The sequence below is a fragment of the Telopea speciosissima genome, chromosome 1, assembly GCF_018873765.1.
Source record: "Telopea speciosissima isolate NSW1024214 ecotype Mountain lineage chromosome 1, Tspe_v1, whole genome shotgun sequence".
Taxonomy (NCBI): domain Eukaryota; kingdom Viridiplantae; phylum Streptophyta; class Magnoliopsida; order Proteales; family Proteaceae; genus Telopea; species Telopea speciosissima.
The window spans coordinates 3,281,880-3,300,489 of record NC_057916.1 but is presented as its reverse complement, the minus strand read 5'-3'; the positions used below and the strand labels follow the sequence as shown (position 1 = coordinate 3,300,489).

General features: G+C 38.1%; 2 protein-coding genes and 1 non-coding gene across 5 annotated transcripts in view; all 3 read right to left on the bottom strand.

The window, feature by feature from the left end:
• Positions 1-10,167, bottom strand: part of LOC122648902 (tRNA pseudouridine(38/39) synthase) — a 32,409-nt gene extending 22,242 nt beyond the window's left edge. For all 3 annotated transcript variants that reach the window (XM_043842204.1, XM_043842202.1, XM_043842205.1), the window contains exons 1-5: positions 9,973-10,167; positions 9,787-9,843; positions 9,171-9,372; positions 6,293-6,365; positions 1,236-1,281 (exon numbers count right to left, since the gene is read on the bottom strand). In XM_043842204.1, the coding sequence (XP_043698139.1) occupies positions 1,236-1,281; positions 6,293-6,365; positions 9,171-9,372; positions 9,787-9,843; positions 9,973-10,095 (501 nt within the window). In that variant the 5' untranslated portion in view covers positions 10,096-10,167. The remainder of the gene's footprint in view (positions 1-1,235; positions 1,282-6,292; positions 6,366-9,170; positions 9,373-9,786; positions 9,844-9,972) is intronic.
• An 844-nt stretch (positions 10,168-11,011) lies between these two features.
• LOC122649301 lies at positions 11,012-11,126 on the bottom strand. Its single transcript, XR_006331263.1, has one exon. It is a non-coding gene; the product is annotated as a U5 spliceosomal RNA (small nuclear RNA).
• Positions 11,127-12,345: 1,219 nt separating this feature from the next.
• LOC122671822 (2-methyl-6-phytyl-1,4-hydroquinone methyltransferase, chloroplastic-like) lies at positions 12,346-13,210 on the bottom strand. The gene has a single exon (XM_043869271.1). It carries the CDS (start codon positions 13,198-13,200, stop codon positions 12,346-12,348), a length of 855 nt encoding a protein of 284 aa, XP_043725206.1. The 5' UTR covers positions 13,201-13,210.
• Positions 13,211-18,610: the final 5,400 nt, after the last annotated feature.

Below are 18,610 nucleotides of genomic sequence, written 5' to 3'. Positions count from 1 at the left end.
GGTGAAAATAGAAAAGAAAATGCTCTCCATATAGTTTCTGACTTTCTGTCAAATAAACATGATGAATAACCAAATGGTGGGTTGATGCAATGGGGCATTGGCTGGCTTGACAAATATCAGCCTATCCAAAACCCTCCATCCAATGCATATTAGTCCAGCTGTAGCCCATCAATTCTTAGCCATATAAGCATTGCTTTACAAGCCTATGCATGGGAGAAAGTAGTTAAATCCATCCTGTTAATTCTTTAAAGTGGAGTAATTAGGATCTATATTGTGGTTTCTCTTTAATCAAAAGTGATTATTAAGTTGGTCATTAAGTTGTGGTCCTATAGTTGCAAAGCTGCCTTCTGGTTGAGACTTGAGAGATTACGAGTGATTCTGTCGCAAACCCACATATAAGGGGTAAGACTGACATCAGCTGAGTTGTCAACCCTCTACGGAACTCAGATTTTTTATTAATTTCTTAATGGAAATAAATTTTTACTAAGGTTATTTAGTTGATGTATAAATTTACGCTGCCCTTACTTAACAGTTTGAGCTTTTAGGCTAAGCGGTAACACACATGGTATCAAAGCAAGGAGGTAGAGTGTTTGACTCCTACGAATTGCAAAGAGGTATCCCGACAATGCTTCCCCTTCGGTGCCATGTGAAGTGTTTCTACTTGGGTGTCTCATGTGCCAGGACCGTGTGTATACAAGCCTGCACGTGCGGGGAGTGTTGATGTATACATTTACATTGCCCTTAACCACTCAATTGGATGTAGGCAGGTGACCAAAGGAAACTTATCCTTAGCTTAAGTAACATGCAGAATGGACAATAATGTGACAAATACAAAGTAATAAGTGGAAATGACCAAATTGCTGAATAGAGAAGGAAACATTTAGTAAGAGTTTGACTCTAAAATCATTCATCAAATAATAAAATCATATCCTAAATGTCCGAAATAAAACCCATAGGAAGCCACAGCTGAAGGATAGAGGCACTCTTCCTAAGGTAGTGGATGCTTCCAAGCTGCAGAAAGCCCCATGCATCCACTGTATCCATCAAGTTCAGAAACTAGAAATGGATTTTCAAGCTTAATGTACTATCGAACAGTAAAGTACTAGGAAATGAATGAGAATTGGCAAAAATATAGGTTCCATAACTTTGGATTACCCTCTTCGTCAAGAATTTTCCTACTTCATATTCTCTATAATCACACAATATTTGAGAGAGAGAGAGATGAAGAAAAGGACCTCGACAGTTGGATCCATTTGTCCCTCTGAAGAAAAACCATGAAACCTGAGAAAATCTCAAATATAATCCTAAATCAGAAATGACACATGCAGTAAGGAAGTGCAAAAACATGTAACACCAGATTGAAACAAATCCAAGCAGTGCAATGAGAGTATTTTCATTGAAAACAAGTGCCAAGAAAATCATTTGGATGACAAGGCGTCAAGGGTATAAGAAAAATAAAGGATTAATGATATTTTAGCATTTATAACATGAAAATCTGAGACGAACACTAAAATGTTCCAAGTTAGTTTATACATTTTCATAGTTATCAAGGCGGGAAGGCAGCCATGGCGTTTTAGATGGTCAAAATTCAAGACGACACCGCCATGGTGCTCAAGGAGCCTGGACGCCTTGATAACTATGTACATTTTCTCAAGCCTGATAGGCATCATTTCTCCATGGGACAAAACAATAGCATTTAGCAAATTCCTATTTCAAAAACAGTTCAGACCCTCTAGTGTTTGGTTAAAGTTTGGAGAAAAATAACCAGGCTTGGCTTTGTGATGCAGCTCCAAGTAGGAAGAAGAAGAAGAAGTCCTGAACTTAGGGCTTAAATCGGGAGCCATAGATTAGGTTTACTTTGCTAGTATTTTCCATACTTTGTTTATTTTTCTGTTTTTAAATTGAACCAGTTTAAATTGGTTGCATCCAATTGGATCAATTGGTCTAATTTAAGTGGAGTGCTCCTATTGGCTAATAGGTTCTTAAATCCTATTGGTTAGTAGGGAATCTTCTTTTAAATCAGTAGTTTTAAGTTAGAATCTTTTAATTAAGTGAAAAGGGGTAACTAAGTCTTTTCAGGGTTTTAAATTAGTAACTTTGTTTTAATTAGGTCCCTTCCACGATTTTAAGTGAGGAGGTAGTTAGATTGTATTAGGAATTGGCCTTTGACCTTTAATTATAAAAGGACAAATTGTGGGAGGCTCCCCCACAATTGAAAATTTGAAAAAAAAGACTGTTTACTGGCTGCTAATTGCTGCTGCTGCTCCTTGGAGTGTTGCCTTGTGGATCTATCACGGAAGAAGGACAGGTGGATTTCCTGCGACTCCTTACGCCGTGACGGCTGGGAGGTTCTCTTTGTGAAGGTGGTTCCATCCTTCTTTGTTCAAGCTGCTGCCGGTGGATTCCTGCTGTAAGTTTGAATTTTTAAATTCTGTTTTCATTCCTTTTCCTTCCCCCAATCAATCCCCTTCATTTTCTGTTTGGATTTCACAAACCCTATATCTGCTAAGCTCTGTCCAGCCCTATCCTCTCACCCAAAATTCAGGTATAGCATCCTTATCCCAACCCTTTCACTTGATCCAGCTTTGGGCCTGATCATATCTGTTCAACCCTAATTCCCTCTTCTCCATTAAAACCCAAAAAAAAACCCTAATTTCTGTCTAGACTTATTCAGCCGTCAGAATTCCTTCAAATCACAGCCGAACTTCCATTCCCTTGTTCCTCACACTCGACCTCAAGCCCTGGTCATAAATCCCACTTTAAACCCTAGTTTTGGTAAATTTTCCTAATTTCTAATACCCGAAAACCTAACCCTAATTCTGCAGAAATTTTAAACTCATCCAAATCCCAATATTTTTATAACAAAATAATCCCCTAGACCTGCTGATCATTATCTTATATCATATTCACCCCTAACCCGAGCCTAAACCCTAAATTTGCCCTAAACAGCCCCAAATCTGCCCCAAACAGCAGACTCGATCAGGACCTGATTTTACTTGGCTCCTAGTAGGATTATCTCCTATTCTAGGACTACATTACTTTGCACTTTATTTTCACAAAACATATGAAACTGGGTTTTATCCTGTACAAGATAAAGAACCTCCAAGTTATCACTAAATGTGCAATTTTTCAACTACTGTGAGAACCATCAATTCTAGATTCAAATTCAGTACTTCTTTTCTTAATTCTCTCCCCCTTTTCTTTTAAACACGGTGAAAAGGTGCTTATATTTGCTATTTAGAAAACTATACATAGGAAGGAAAACCTTACAGTCCTTACAAAACAATCTATCAGACCTTCTAGACTTTCTAGTTAGGAAGAAATCTATTTGTCTACTATGATGCCCAATGGATTAGTGGTCATGGATATGTGCCTAATTATGCAGAATTGTAAGAAAGGTGAGCTTATTTGCCCTAGAATAAAGTGGTGGAGCTTAAAAGGAGATACCTTGAATTTATTGAAAAAATGGCCAAACAAGGAAATTAGGACTTTGAGGGAGACACTAATATGATGCGGAATGAGATGACTACTTGTATAAAGAAGGTTGCTAAAGATGTCCTAGGTGAATCGAAAGGAAAACATCATTCCTCTAGAGAGATTTGGTGTTGGGATGATGAGGTTCAAGCAGCCATTAAGACTAAGAAAGCTAGTTTTAAGACATGGCAAAGGACTAAGGATGTAGAGGATCTAAAAAGGTATATATTTGGAAGAAATGAAATTAAGAAGATTGTGGGAAAAGCAAGGGCAAAGAAATATGAAGATCTTTATAACAATTTGAGCACAAAGGAAGGGGGGAAAGGCTATCTATAAAATAACTAAAATGAGGGAAATGAAGAGTAGAGATATCGACCACGTTAGATGTATTAGAAGTGAAGATGGTAAAGTACTAATAAGGGATGAAGACATTAAGGAAAGATGAAAATATTATTTCTACAGCCTACTAAATGAAGACAATTCGAGTAATAATGTCCCGAAAGACAGCATTACCCATCAAGACACCAACTGTCGTAAATATGTACAAAAGATTAGGGTGTCTTAAGTAAAAGAAGCTTTAAGGAGGATGAAAGTAGGCAAGACACTAGGCCCAAATGAGGTCCCAATAGAAGTGTGGAAGAGCTTAGGAAACCATGGTTTATCTTGTCTAACCAAGCTGTTTAATAAAATTATGAGCACAAGGAAAACGCTTGATGAACCGAGGAGAAGCATTGTAGTTCCGATTTACAAAAAGAAAGGTGATATTCAAAGTCGCAATAACTATAGAGGCATAAAACTAATGAGTCATACTATGAAATTATGGGAGAGGGTTATTGAAACCCACCTGAGACAAGAAACTACTATTACAGAGAACCAATTTTGTTTTATGCCAGGAAGATCCAAGACATTAGCTATTTACTTACTTATGAGACTCATGGAAAGATTTAGAGATTGCAAAAAAGATTTCCATATGGCCTTTTATTGAGCTCAAAAAAACTTATGACAGAGTCCCTAGAGAGTTAATCTGGCAAGTACTAGAGAAGAGAACTGTTTCAAGTAAACATATAGGCACAATTAAAGATATGTCTGATGGTGTGGTGTAAGAACCATAAGGGGTCAAGGTAGTGAATTCCCAATTACAAGTTTGTTACATCAAGGATCAACTTTAAGCCCTTATTTGTTTGCGCTGATCATGGATGATTTAACCAAAGACATTCAAGATGAGATTCCTTGGTGTATGTTTTTCACTTCTGATATTGTTTTGGTGGATGAGACAGATTAACGCCAAGTTGGAGTTATGGAGATCAACCTTGGAATCAAAAGGTTTTAAGATAACTAGAACGACGGAGTATATGGTGTTTAACTTTAGTTACACCAGGACAGATAATGAGATGGTGAAAATTGATGAGAGGGAGATTCCACAAATTGATTATTTTAGGTATCTGGGCTCACTCATAACTAAAGAAGGTGATATAGAGGATGATGTTTCACGGAGACTTAAAATAGAATGGATGAACTAGAGAGGTGCATTCGGAGTGCTGTGTGATCGATGTATTCTTTTAAAACTTAAAGGAAAATTTTATAGGACAGTTATACCGACCAGCTATAATATATGGTGCGGAATGTTGGGTAGTTAAGAAGCATCATGTAGATAAACTCAGGGTAGCAGAGATGAGGATGTCGAGATGAATGTGTGACAAAACTAGGAGAGATAAAGTAAGGAATGATTATAGTAGAGCTGATTTGGGATGGGAGTAGCTTCGATACATGATAAGCTACGAGATTGTCATTTGAGGTGGCATGGTTGTGTTCAATGGAGGCCTTTGGATGCTCCAGTACAGAGGAGTGATTTGTTTCAGATTGAAGGACCTAAAAGAGCCAAGGGCAGACCTAAAATGATCCTAGGAGAAGTGGTGAGAAAAAACATGCATAGCTTAGACCTTATATCAAGTTCGACCTCAAGTAGAACTGACTCCAGGGCTAGGATCCATGTAGCCGACCCCATTTAGTTGGGATAAGGCTGAGTTGTTGTACATAGGAAGGAAAACTCCCCATTTTTTCCCCTTTTTTTCTTTGTAAGGAAAAGAAATATATATACATATATATATAAAAACAGGGGGGGTTAAACCCTGGGACTCTGAGAAAATGATGTGATATAGCAAGTGGTAAGAACAACAAAGAGCTATACAAAGACAAGTCATCAACAATCATTTTTCACTGTACTTAAAACACTAAACTCCAGATGCAACCAAAATAGAGGTAATTGCATTTAAGTGTAGTCCCTTATTTAATCACTGCACTTGATGAAGGTTACTTCTGACTTCTCATCAAAGAGGCTCTTGTTCCGACCCTTCCAAAATGTCCAACAGATTGCAAAGGGCAGAAAATTCCTCAATCAAAGCACTTTTCAAGATTCAATATGATCATAGGAGTAAGTCGCAACATCCCAAGCTTCATCATAAAGAGGAGACAAATACCAACGGAAAACGGACCATTTGGCTGGTCAGAGCTTCAAGAAAATGGGGTAAATATTGAATAAACTGCTGCACTTCGCAATCTCTTGGACAGTTTGGAAGGAGGTGAACACAGGAAAAGTCTCAACTTCATTCTTTACATACCCCCCATTCTCCACCAGGAAAAAAAAAGAGTAAGAAGTAAAGGGAATCAAAAGGAACCCTTAACGGGAGAAATATTTGTTGGTTCATGGCTCTGTCAAAATTTGTGTCTACAGAGTTCACACAAAACGGAAGTAAGTTGCACTTAACCAAATTTCAAAGGTAATGGAAGTGATAGGGACAATAGATTAGTTAGAGCATACCTCTGACCGAAGTACATAATCTTAAGAGCAACATGTCTCCTAGCATGGTGACGCATGATCCCCGTGTCACAACCTGCTTTCAAAAGATTAAATTTTTTAACTTCAATCATAATCATGATTACTGTTTTCATCCATGTCTACCAAGACGTGACAGTCACTACCAACAGTTATACTAGAGCAAATCTGACTTCAACAAATTCTGTTCTTTGCCTAAATAAAAGCAATCATGAATGCGTAGGTGTATCAAATTAATGCATAGGCATGAAATTAGTTCTTTTGTAATTTACTATAAACATGACTTTCTTTAATTTTTGGGTTCATCTTTTTATCTTATTATCAAGTTAGAATAGGAAAGGCTTCTAGTTGAGTTTCCTTGTTTCATTCTAATTAAGTTCAAGATCATTCCAAGTCTAGTGAAAATTCTAATAAAGGCAGAAATAGTTGGGATTCTGTAAATATATGCTGCAGGAATCCTAACTAAACTATGGAACAAAAAAGACCATTGGTTTCCCACAGGAACTTCTTGGATTCTTGACTGTGTTCAAGCTTTCTGGCAGCTGCTGTTGCTAGTTGGTAATACTGCTGCTAAATTTTGTTGCTGTATTGAATCTGGTTTACTAACAGGTCAGTTCTTGAATTCTGGTTGGGTACTATTCAATTCTTTATGAGTTTATGTTGTGGAAACCTGGTTCTTGACCTGTGGATAAAGGGATTGATTAAATCTTGATTGGTTTCTTCATCTCTTTGGTTTTCTTTCAATCAAATTCTTTTAGAACTTAAATTGATTCTTTCTAGTTTTTATTGCTTGTTATTAGTATTTCTATACAAGAGCTGATTTTGCTTTCAAGAAATCAATTCATCTCAATCAACCACCTCACTAAGGAGAGAAATCTATTTTCTCCAAAATGGCCTATTTGTTTAGTCCTATAATTTCATTCTGTGAAGTTTAGTTGGTTCCTATTGCATCTGATTGAGATTTTTTATTTCTCCCATGCCACATTCTCTTTACTTTTCTTGTTTTCTTTTCCACCAAAAACATTTCTGTCAATCCTTGTTATCCTTAGCAACCTACAACTTCATCAGGTTATTTTTACAGCCATAAACTCTATTACCCAGACATGGCAAAGAATACAAGTTGGATGATAGAAAGATCCCATTTCTTGCATTCTCATTGGCTTACATGAAATGTTGGACACAATTATGGCTCATAATTTGAAGTTTCGGGGTAACATAGGCCATAAACCACAGGATTCAAGCTTCACTGAACATCAATCAGAAACAGGTTGACACTAAACACAAGAAAAAGGAAAAGAAAAGACGAAATAAGTGGGACAAACCAAACAAAGAGAGACTTAAGAATATATTAGATAAACGATACAATATGTACCAATAACTAAAATGAATATTATAAGAAAAGGGGGAAATCATGAAGCACATACTACCTGAAAAAAGGAGCAATTTCAGAACTGCTGTTTTTAGCTAATTCTGGATGAACTATAACACATAAAGTAGGGAAAGTTGGATTCGTTACTTTTGCAAGCATATTTACTAATGAATGTATCAATGGTAAACATCAGTTCATATACGAAGGAATACTATACACTCGTTTCCACCAAGCAAGAGCATAGAATCACATATTTGAATCATAAACCATCATTGGATTCATTTTTAAGGGATAACATCAAAGTTGCACTAACAAAACCAAGGGATCCGACAATGATAGGTGACCCAAAATGGGGAAGCCAGCACACAGTACAACGACAAAAGGAGAGAATATGGCACAGACTAGAAGAGAAAGAGGGGACAACACACAGAATAGTAAATCCAGGTTCATAGGCGATAACATCAAAGTTGCACTAACAAAACCAAGGGATCCGACAATGATAGGTGACCAAAATGAGGAAGCCAGCACACAGTACATCGACAAAAGGAGAGAATATGGCACAGACTACAAGAGAAAGAGGGGACAACAGAAAGAATAGTAAATCCAGGCTCATAGGCCTAGAAATGCCCTTTCTAGCTTGCTCATCTTCATGGGATTTCACATATCTATTTCCTCGTACAAAACCGAATGTTTAATAGTACAACAGTGGCATAAATATGTTTAATCAAATGGAATAACCCCATATACCATCTAGGCTAAAGCAAAACTACCTAATAACTATAGCAGAATCACCCTCGCCCAAGAAACTCAAGGCCCCAGTTAGAAGTGTAAATGAATAGCCGAAATTCGTTTTCGTTTCCGTATCCGTTTAGCACTATCTGAATCCATCCAAAAGCTAAACGGATGCGGATACGGATAGGCTATAGCTATCTGAAAAGCTATATTTACATGTAAACGGATAAAATATCCGATCCGTATCCGTGTCCGTATCCGTTCAGCAGTATCCGAATCCATCCAAAAGCTAATCGGATGTGGATGTGGATGTGGATATAGCACTATCCGAGCCGAATCCGATCCGTTTACATCCCTAGCCCCAGTACCCAAAAGACTTATTCCTATAGCATGGATGGACGTAGATCGTCTCATTTCTGAGTGGTAATAGTGGCCTAGAGGAGTTGATAAATCTCAAAGGAGAGATTTTCAAACAGATTGGTGGAGTATTATTTTGCAATTCAGGTCAATTTAATTGAAAAACGAAGAGAACCTTACTGTTTGAGTCAAGTTGTTACCAGCCCACTCTGAACAGTTTTTAGTCCAAGACATGGCAAGCAAATAAGAATAAGAGAGAGAGAGTTGTTTTCTCATTGATTCTTCCTAGAAAACGATAGTTCGTTCAAAAAACTCCGTTCAAATCTCTCTCTCTCTCTTCAATTTCTACATCATTATTCATAGGAAGCTGTATGTTTAATTCAAAATTTGAGATCATCAACTAACCCATTGTTTCCTCTTTTGATTTCTTCTTCCTATTCCCGTCAACAGTTTTGGTTCCCTCCTTCTCTCTTGTATATATGCCGCCTTCTCTGCAATCCTCTTTGTATGACACTGCTCCAACTATACCAATACCAGAAGTTGATTGCACTATGTCCTCAACTGAAATATCAGCAGATATAGCAGAACGTTCATGACTCTCTTCTATCTGCATGGCCAGAAACCTAATGAATTTCAACAAGCAAATAACAAGCTGTGTTTTTGGGGATCAGTTTGTAAAGAGAGTGATGAGTTTTCAACCTTAAGTATCAAAACTAGCTGAAACATCATTTCTTAATATTATTATTCACTTACTTAAGTGGATTTTGTACAGCATAGTTATAGACTATAAACACATCGTGGGATCCCAGTTGAAGCATAAATCAATTATAATCCTTCATTTATCAAAATGGATGGAAACCTAATGAGAAACAAGTTTCACTAGTCAAGCCAAGGAAGTGATCGCATAATAAACACCATATTTATAAATATTTCATCCCTATTGCCTAAACTCATGTCAGCATCTGAGAACTATGTTAATAAAACAATAATGATAGAAAATATTAAAGCTCCATGGGCGAACCTTCCGGCACCGACAATTTGAAATCTGAGATAATCTTGCGTTCTCGAGCTCTAATTCCTGAGTTTTAAGTACATTTGAGAAAAGAAATCAAGGTGCGCTGAAATTATAAGAAAATAACAAAATAGATGACACAGAAGAACAGTCGCTAAAACGTGCGTGACAAGTGGACGGAAGTAAGGATGATACCTTGATTCTGCTTCGTAGAGATTTAAGCTGAAATTGCAAATCAATCATGAGGTCTTCCCCCTCCAATCTTTCAATATGAGGATCGAAAGCTTCACTGTGGAGAAAACCTTCTCTTCCCGCCATTATTGCTTCTGTCGATGCTACTGGAAGAGTAGAAGTATAGCAGACCTCCAACACGGGGACAGAGAGAAGTTGCAGCAGCGTTCGAGATAAACGTTATGACTTGAGTCCCGTTGGGTTGTAAGTAGAGGTGATTATAACTTGGGCCCCGTTTAGTCGTAAGGGAAGGTGATTATGACTTGTCCACGTTAGCATTTCATCAAACACGTCAAGAACAAACAACACAACCCTTTTAAGGTCTGATCGAAAGATACCCTTCAAATATTAACCGTTTATTTATACCTAGCTTTGGTGATCGACCTAAAGAATCCTCACTTCCGTCTCGTCAAGCGACATTTGCAATAGCGTGCGTTGGAGCTTCAAGAAATCTACGAAGTACCATAAACCACGAACCCTCATTTGATTCTTGGCAAAAAGGATTCGACATGTACGACGCACCGCACTTGATTAAACACCTTAAAGAATCCTCACTTCCTTCTCGTCCAACGACATTGCAATAGCGTTGGAACTTCAAGAAATCTCCAAAGACATGAACGACGAACTTGATTAATCACCCTTACAGAATCCTCACTTCCTTCCGTCTCGTCCAACTACAATGCAACAGCGTTGGAACTTCAAGAAACCTCCAAAGGTTAATAGACCAAAACCCTAATTTAATTGTTGGCTAAACAGTTTCGACGACGTAATTAATCAAACTCCCTTACAGAAACCTCACTTCCGTCAAACTCCCTTATAGAAAACCACACTTCCGTCTCGTCCAAATACACTGAAATAGCGTTGGAACATCAAGAAACCTACAACATTCAATAGACCACAACCCTATTCTACTTGTTGATCAAAACAATTTCGCCATGGACGAGCAAATTAATCTAACACCTGACGCGCATACAAAAGTTCAACTTTCAAATTATAGGGTTTCAATCCATAGAAAGAAACCCTTCAAAAATTGGCGTATGCCGTTTATAAGTGGCAAGCACACGGTATTCTTTAGTAAAAGGCGAAAGAATAGTTCGCTCTGTGCTTACCACACGGCTGCGTGATTTCCAGTAGTCTCAAGCGCCCGATTATATAGAGGTCCGTCACCTCATTCTTCGTTCCAAACCGATGTGGGACTAAATGCCATAAAGCTATGTTTTCTTATCGGTATTACGGGCCCCAGCAGTATTTTCTATTAACAAATCCGGCAGGGAAATTGCCAAGCGACGATCCTTCCATCTGTACTCATTTTCAAATTTTTTTTTTGGTAAAAACTGATTTTGAACTTCTAAGGTGCATTTTTGTGGGATCAAAGTATTACCTTTTTTTTTTTTTTTGGGGAAACGAGATCAAATTTTTACTTCAACTTAGGTGAAGGGAATATTTAACCCTCACCCCCCCCCCCCAAAAAAAAAAAATTAGGTGAAGGGAATCCACCACTAGGATGCCATAATTAAGGAGAATAATTATCACCTCCAATTTGTGGGCATCTCCAATTCCTCTAATAAAGGGAAGTGGATCCCATCTTGGGCAGTGTTTTCGGGCAAGGGGTAGGGTGATCATTTTTGCCCCCATGTGAGGAATTGAAAGAATTAGACGGATCAGTGAATTGGAAGGGATAACAATTCTAATTAAGGGTGTATATTGCAAATTAAAACTATTTATTAAAATTGAATCGTTAATTGGAACTATTAAATTATTTATTAATCAATTCAGTTTTTATTTTGAAAAGTGACACTGTTTATATTGAATGATTCAGATCATTTTGAACCTATTAAAATTGGTATACTAGTAATTAAACCAACCACACCTACTAAGCTGATTAAAAAAACTGGTTAGTCCTACCATTCTATATACATTTTCTAGAAAGAACGCTAACTGGTGATGTGTCATAGTGTGTACATACGCCCAGACACAGCCCGACAAGTAAAGACCGGCACTACCCCTTGCAAAGGTGAAAAGGCCAAGGACTGACGCCAGTTTTTTTGCGCCAAGCTATGTCTAGGCACAGGTACACGCCCAAGCATAACACTGCTTAGTGTTCCATTTTCCAACATTTAAAGACAATAATAATAATAATGAAAACATATAAAAACTTAACTAATTATTCTTTCCAAAACCAATAATAACCTACCCCATTACAAACATATATAACACACACTCTCTCTTTATTGGCAAGTACAACATACTCTCTCTTGTCTCTCTCTCTCTCTCTCTCTTTATTAGCAAGTACAAGATACACTCTTTCTCTTTCTCTCTGATAAGGTGATAATCAAATCAAATAGGAATACCTTTGGGAACAATCTTATCTTTGAGCCACATGTAGGTAGTTATTTGAACATAGTAAATTGCTGCTATAGTACCGATAAGAGAACGTAGATTGAAACCAAAAGCAATCAGAGGCTTCTTCTTCTTCTTCATATCTTCTGCCTTTGGACCACCCAATTGTTGTAGAGGAGAATCTCCTGGTATCGACTTCACTCCCGTTACACAGCATCCAATGATAAGCCCATGCCGACGGACCCCACGGAACCATTTTGGACCAAACCTCTTGAGTTGAATATCTTTGAATCCAGCTCTTTCAAACCATTTGATGTACTCTTCCTCCTTAGGGAAGAGCATCCACAGATCTGCAATGAAACGAGTCAACCAATAGGTTGGATACACAGGTCCAATCATACATGCCTTCCCACCAAGTTTCAAAACCCTAAATGCTTCAGTGATACCACGCTGTGGGTCAGGCCAGTATTCGATGCTTCCTGCAGACACATATCTATCAGCATAATCAGTTGGGAAAGGAAGATCTTCAGCATCACCTTCAATGATGGTGCAGTGCTTCAAGGCTTCTTTCTGCTTTGCCTTGGCAAGTTGGTGAGGAGATTGGTCGAGAATGGTAACATTCTTGGCATCTACATGCTTAACAACACCACAAGTGGTGAACCCAGTTCCACCTCCAACGTCTACCACTATCAGGTTCCGGTCATGGAGGTCCAAGGTCTCTACGGCTTCTTCCCTCATATCTTCGGTATAGTGTGGAGGGTTTCCAATGGTGTCATAGAATATAGAGATGATCCTATAGAACCAATATGCCTCTTTCTTGTTTTGAATAAACCTCCACTGAGAACCCATCATCCGATGAGGTGATCAAGAAAGAAACCTAATAACAAAGGGATATGATGAGAATAGTTGAAACCTCACCCACAACCATTTATTTATATAGTAGTAGAGACTAGAGATGCACATATGCATTGGTCTTCACGTCAAGGGAGATCAGTTTTCAATTCTGACTATGTAATGTGGACTATACGTTTCGAGCAGGTATGATATTTCATTGAAACATGAGTTCAAGAGGAAGGAAAGTCGATGTGATCCTTGGAACTTGCCATTTCTAGTCACAGAAGTCATGGAACCATGTTGTCCTCCACATCAATTTAGGAGGGGGACCCCATGAAAGGTTAAGAGGGTTACTCTCACGCACGTAAGATTTATAATTAGATCTCTTTGCGGCTCTGGCTTCCATTCGTGGGTGAAAAAACCAAAGAACAAAAGAAAACAATGTATTGGATTGCGGTGTGTCCACGTTCTAGTTATTATCACATGTGATATCTTAATCAATATTTTTCCTTTTAAGTCATTATCACAGTTCGGTTCAATTTTCTTCGTGACAAGATGTGGATTTGTGTGTATAAATCCCCACTAAGGGTGTTAATTTGGGACTGGAATCGGGAACCGTCCCAATACCATTCCGTTAAAATCTGGTACCGGACCGTCCCATTAGTAAATGGGATGGTACTTGTATCTGATTTTGGTATCGAATGATAAATGGGACAGGACGGTTCTGGGATGGGATTCCCAACGGTACTAGTACCGAAATACCAATTAGGTACCGGATGGTATCGAAACTACTAGTACCGTTTTAAAAGAAATAGTATATAAGATCCTTTTTTTTTTTAGAAAGGGTATAAGAATTATGACTCATTAGAGTTTCACTAATTGCCTTTTGAATACGAAGAGGAACAACAGGTCAACAGCCGTAGCTTGAAGTCTCTCCTCATAGAACCTGCTACAATGCTACTCCCTCCTTCCTCGACCAACTACATCTACTAGGTTCTTCCTTTTTGCACTAGGTACTTCGTACCATACTACCATGTGACATGTGTGATAAATAGAGTTTTGTTTGGAAAAATCAAAGAGAAAACACAACGGGATTCTTCCATTTTGTAGGACTTCTGTAGATATAAAAAAATGAGAAGCTTATTACATGTGATCTTAGGGAGTTTAAAGAAGTAAAACTATGATTTCATAATTTTTTTTTGGTACGAACTATGATTTCATAATTTAAATTGCTTTATAAAAAATAGTAGACAACATAGATTTCATGATAGTGAAAAAATTCTACAACACCAATAAACCTGCCTTGTTAGAAACAATTAAATTTCTTTTCCCTTTTTCTACAGTGCCTATAACCGTTTAAGAACCGGTACCGTCCCGTCCCACTAGTAATTAGACTGGGATCTAGGTTTGGTCCCGTTAACTAAATGGGACGGTACTGGAATTAGCACTTTTGATACCGGTACCGATACCGTCCCATCCCAAATACCGGGAACCATCCCAATTGACACCCTTAATCCCCACCTTGAAGGGGTGTATCAACCAGAATCATATCTTATCCTATCTTTCCTCCCATAACTTGAGCTGACCGATATATATTCTTTCCTTTTAATTTATTAGCACATTTGATTTCTTAACCAATATCTTTCTTATTTGGTTGTTATTACATGTGTTTAAGGTAACTTTTTAATAAATTTAGGACTACTTTCCTTTTTCAATGGATCTCTTAAGATCTCACGAGTTGTATTTCTCTCATTTGTATGCAGCTATATGTATCTCCAATATTATGGAGATATAATTTTCAAAGAATGAAATCAATCTTCAATCTCCAATAATCATAGTAGTATAAATACACACCAGCAAGGATAGAAGTCATGGAACCATGTTGTCCTCCACATGAATTTAGGAGGGGGGGACCCCATGAAAGGTTAAGAGAGTTACTCTCACGTCTCTATCTATAATTAAGATACATGAAGATTTATTATTAGATCTCTTTGCGGCTCTGGCTTCTATCCATGGGTGATGTAAGTACCGTGGTCTTCGGGACGAGGGTTCCTCAGCCTTATGGCGACAATGATTGGCTTCGATGAATAACGGCGTATCGTTCCGATATATCATCATGGAGATCATACTTCATAAAGAAATGGAGTCGCCAACTAGGATTAAGGCCTAGGACCCAATGGGTGTAGCCCATCCGGGATTAACGGAAAGGGCTACGTGATTCCATATGGTCTGGTCAGAGATTCAAGGTACGTAGTCAGGTTACAAGAGTGGGAAAGTGTTAGGCACCCACCTCGTCCGGACAAACCGGTCTTTCTACTAGATGCATGTTTTTGAATATTCTCCCTTAATAATATATCATATACTAACATGCGAGGCTAAGTTATGTTGTACTAATCATGATAAAGAAAGAAAAATCATTTACTATGTACACTAAAGCGAATTACTTTAATTGTCTACATTATGCCAAAAATAATAAAAAGGAAAGAGACAGATACTTGTCAAGAAATACAAGAAAATAATGAAAATACACAAAGTACAAAATATGTGATGTCCCACGGCTCAGGTGGAGATGGACAATCGGCTTGCCTCTCTCTTGTCGGACAGAGCAAGGACTATACGAGATGGGTATCGTTGCTCTGACTTCGGGCAGAGTAACGACTGTATAAGGGATTCTCGTTATCTGTATGCAGACAGAATAATGGCTGTGAATGAGATTTTTCATTATCCGTACACTGAAGGGATAACGAAGTTGCGGAATAAGAACCGCTCTTTACTCGAGTGGGTAATTGAAGGATCTACCCATACCTTTGGAGTCTCGCTCCAATAGACGATTAAGAGGGAGAGAATCGGGGGGAAACTGGGTAAAAAACGAGCTGGGAGGGTCTATTTGCCCTAAAAACTGTCTAAAACAAGGGAGGGGGACCCTCCTATTTATAGGGGGAGGGTCCCACAAGCTGGGCCAGATAAGTCCTCCACGGCGCAGTGGGGGACTTTTCCACGGCGCCATGGATGACGTCAGCAGGCTGATGTCACACCCCTTTACGGCAACGTGAAAAAAGTATAATGATGTCGTGGTGGGTCCCCACGGTGCCGTGGGAGTGTCCACGGCGCCGTGGGGGCGCAGTGCCAATTTTCCTTGATTTTGGGCCTTAAATGGGCTCCTCTAGTATTGGGGTTCTGTCTGGGCCTGTGGGCTTGATCTTTTTGGGTTTTCTTTTCCTTTTTGACTCTTTAGAAAATTTTCTGTCGGGGGGCTGCCTGCCCCCCTAGACCCCCACGGCCCGCTAACCGACTAGCAGGACCGTCGTGGTTGGGGAAGGTGAGCAGTACCTCTTTCAGCATTTGGTAAAAGGGTCTTATAAGTCATTTCAGGGATGTTAGGGTGATTTGATTTAAATGTAGAGACAAGAGTCCTTCTTGAGAGAGATACCGATGTCTGTCCGTGTCCTGTCGTCATCATCGCTGGGGGTGACAAAATTCAGTGTCTACAGGTGAAAAAACAAGTGCATTGGTAAAATCACCTTATTTAGACAACGAGAAAGCTCATGATTGTAGGACACATAAACCCAATAGCCATGGGTCAGAAATAAACAATACCATCGTGCACGTTATCAATAGGGCCTTTCTTGCCATGGAGTTAGCACAATTGTTAATCTTACTTGGAACAAAACAGAAGATACAACTTTCAAAACAAGAAGATAAATGTATAGCATCCTCCAAGATGGTGCGTAAAGAGTGTGGTGAAGAGTGCAACACTCCTTGCAAATATGAGATTATACTCTTGTTATCCGATTTAATAATAATCTGATCATAACTTTCAAAAAAAATTTATTGCTTCAAGCAAAGAATGTTGAATTGCCAAAGCAATGTCACCAAAATGCGTTGGAATCAACACCGCATGGAGAGGATGACCAACACAATCACAACAGATTATTCCAATATCACTTGTAGAACCATTTAAAGGTAAAGATGGATCACAATTTATTTTCACTTGGCCTGGACCTGACGCACTCCAAGATACCGAATTTGTTGAAGCAACAGGTAATGAAACCTGATGAACTAAGGTTTTTCCGTATTGTGAGAGTACTGTACTCTTGTTAATCCACCTTTATTTGGTGAGTTACTTTATATTCCAAGAACATTTTGTTGTTGATATTTTGGTAGTCTTTAGTATTGTCGAAGAAGAAGATCTTGTAACCCCATTATTTATTATAGTGGAAGTTTTAGTTGGACAAGATTATGTGATTTTTCTCTTTTGTCTTGGAATGGTTTTTCACCATTAAAATCGATGTGTACTTTTGTAATTGTGTTTGATTTGTTTCAGCGTGTTATTAATTTATAATTATTTAGTTATCATTATGTATCTCCAACTATAAAGCTATGTGCTATTATAATTATTATTTTTATTTATAAAGAATAAATCATATCTTTCTAATTTGGGCAAGCATGAAATATGTTTTTTTTTTTTTTTTTATACTTTTCAAGATGTAATTATGGATTTGGACTCACCACTTCCAAGAGAGACTTTTTTTTAATATTTTCAAAGTGTAACGATGGACGTGGAGTCACCGTCTTCTAAAGAACAGGTCACCAATTTTAACCATTGCATTAATGGTTCACCGTTTTCTAAAGATCAGGTCACCAATTTTAACCTTTGCATTAATGGTGAACAGAAAATTTTAGCTAGATATAGAGACTTCCATGTAGGGCTGTAAACGGATTGGATTCGATTCGGATAGTGTTATATTCGTATTTGCATTCGATTAGCTATCGGACGAATTCGGATAATGCTAAACGGATATGGACACGGATACGGATTGGATATTTTATCCGTTTACATGTAAATATAGCTTTTCAAATAGCTAAAGCCTATCTATATCCGCATCCGTTTAGCTTTTGAACGGATTCGGATACGGACACGAATACAAAAACGGGTTTTGGTTATTCATTTACATCCTTACAGTCCCATGGCAACGATGACTATAAAGGGATAAGTATGACCCTAGATTTCATTAATTTATTAATTATAATTATAAAAATAAGAAAGAATTTTATATTTATGGATCACCCTTATAAATAAACGTGAATTGAAAGATTCCTTATAATTACAACTCCATGACCGACTGGTACTACCATCCAAGTTTACCTTCTTGGCAATCTTATTGCAACAACATGGCTAACAAGAAAATAGCTAGGAAACATATAAACACACATTCTCTCTCTCTCTCTCTCTCTCTCTCTCGACAATCTTATTGCAACAACCGGGCTAACAAGAAAATAGCTAGGAATCATATAAACACACACTCTCTCTCTCTCTCTCTCTCTTGGCAATCTTATTGCAACAACAGGGCTAACAAGAAAATAGCTAGGAAACAGATAAACACACATTCTCTCTCTCTCTCTCTCATAATGAAAGAGACCTTTATCC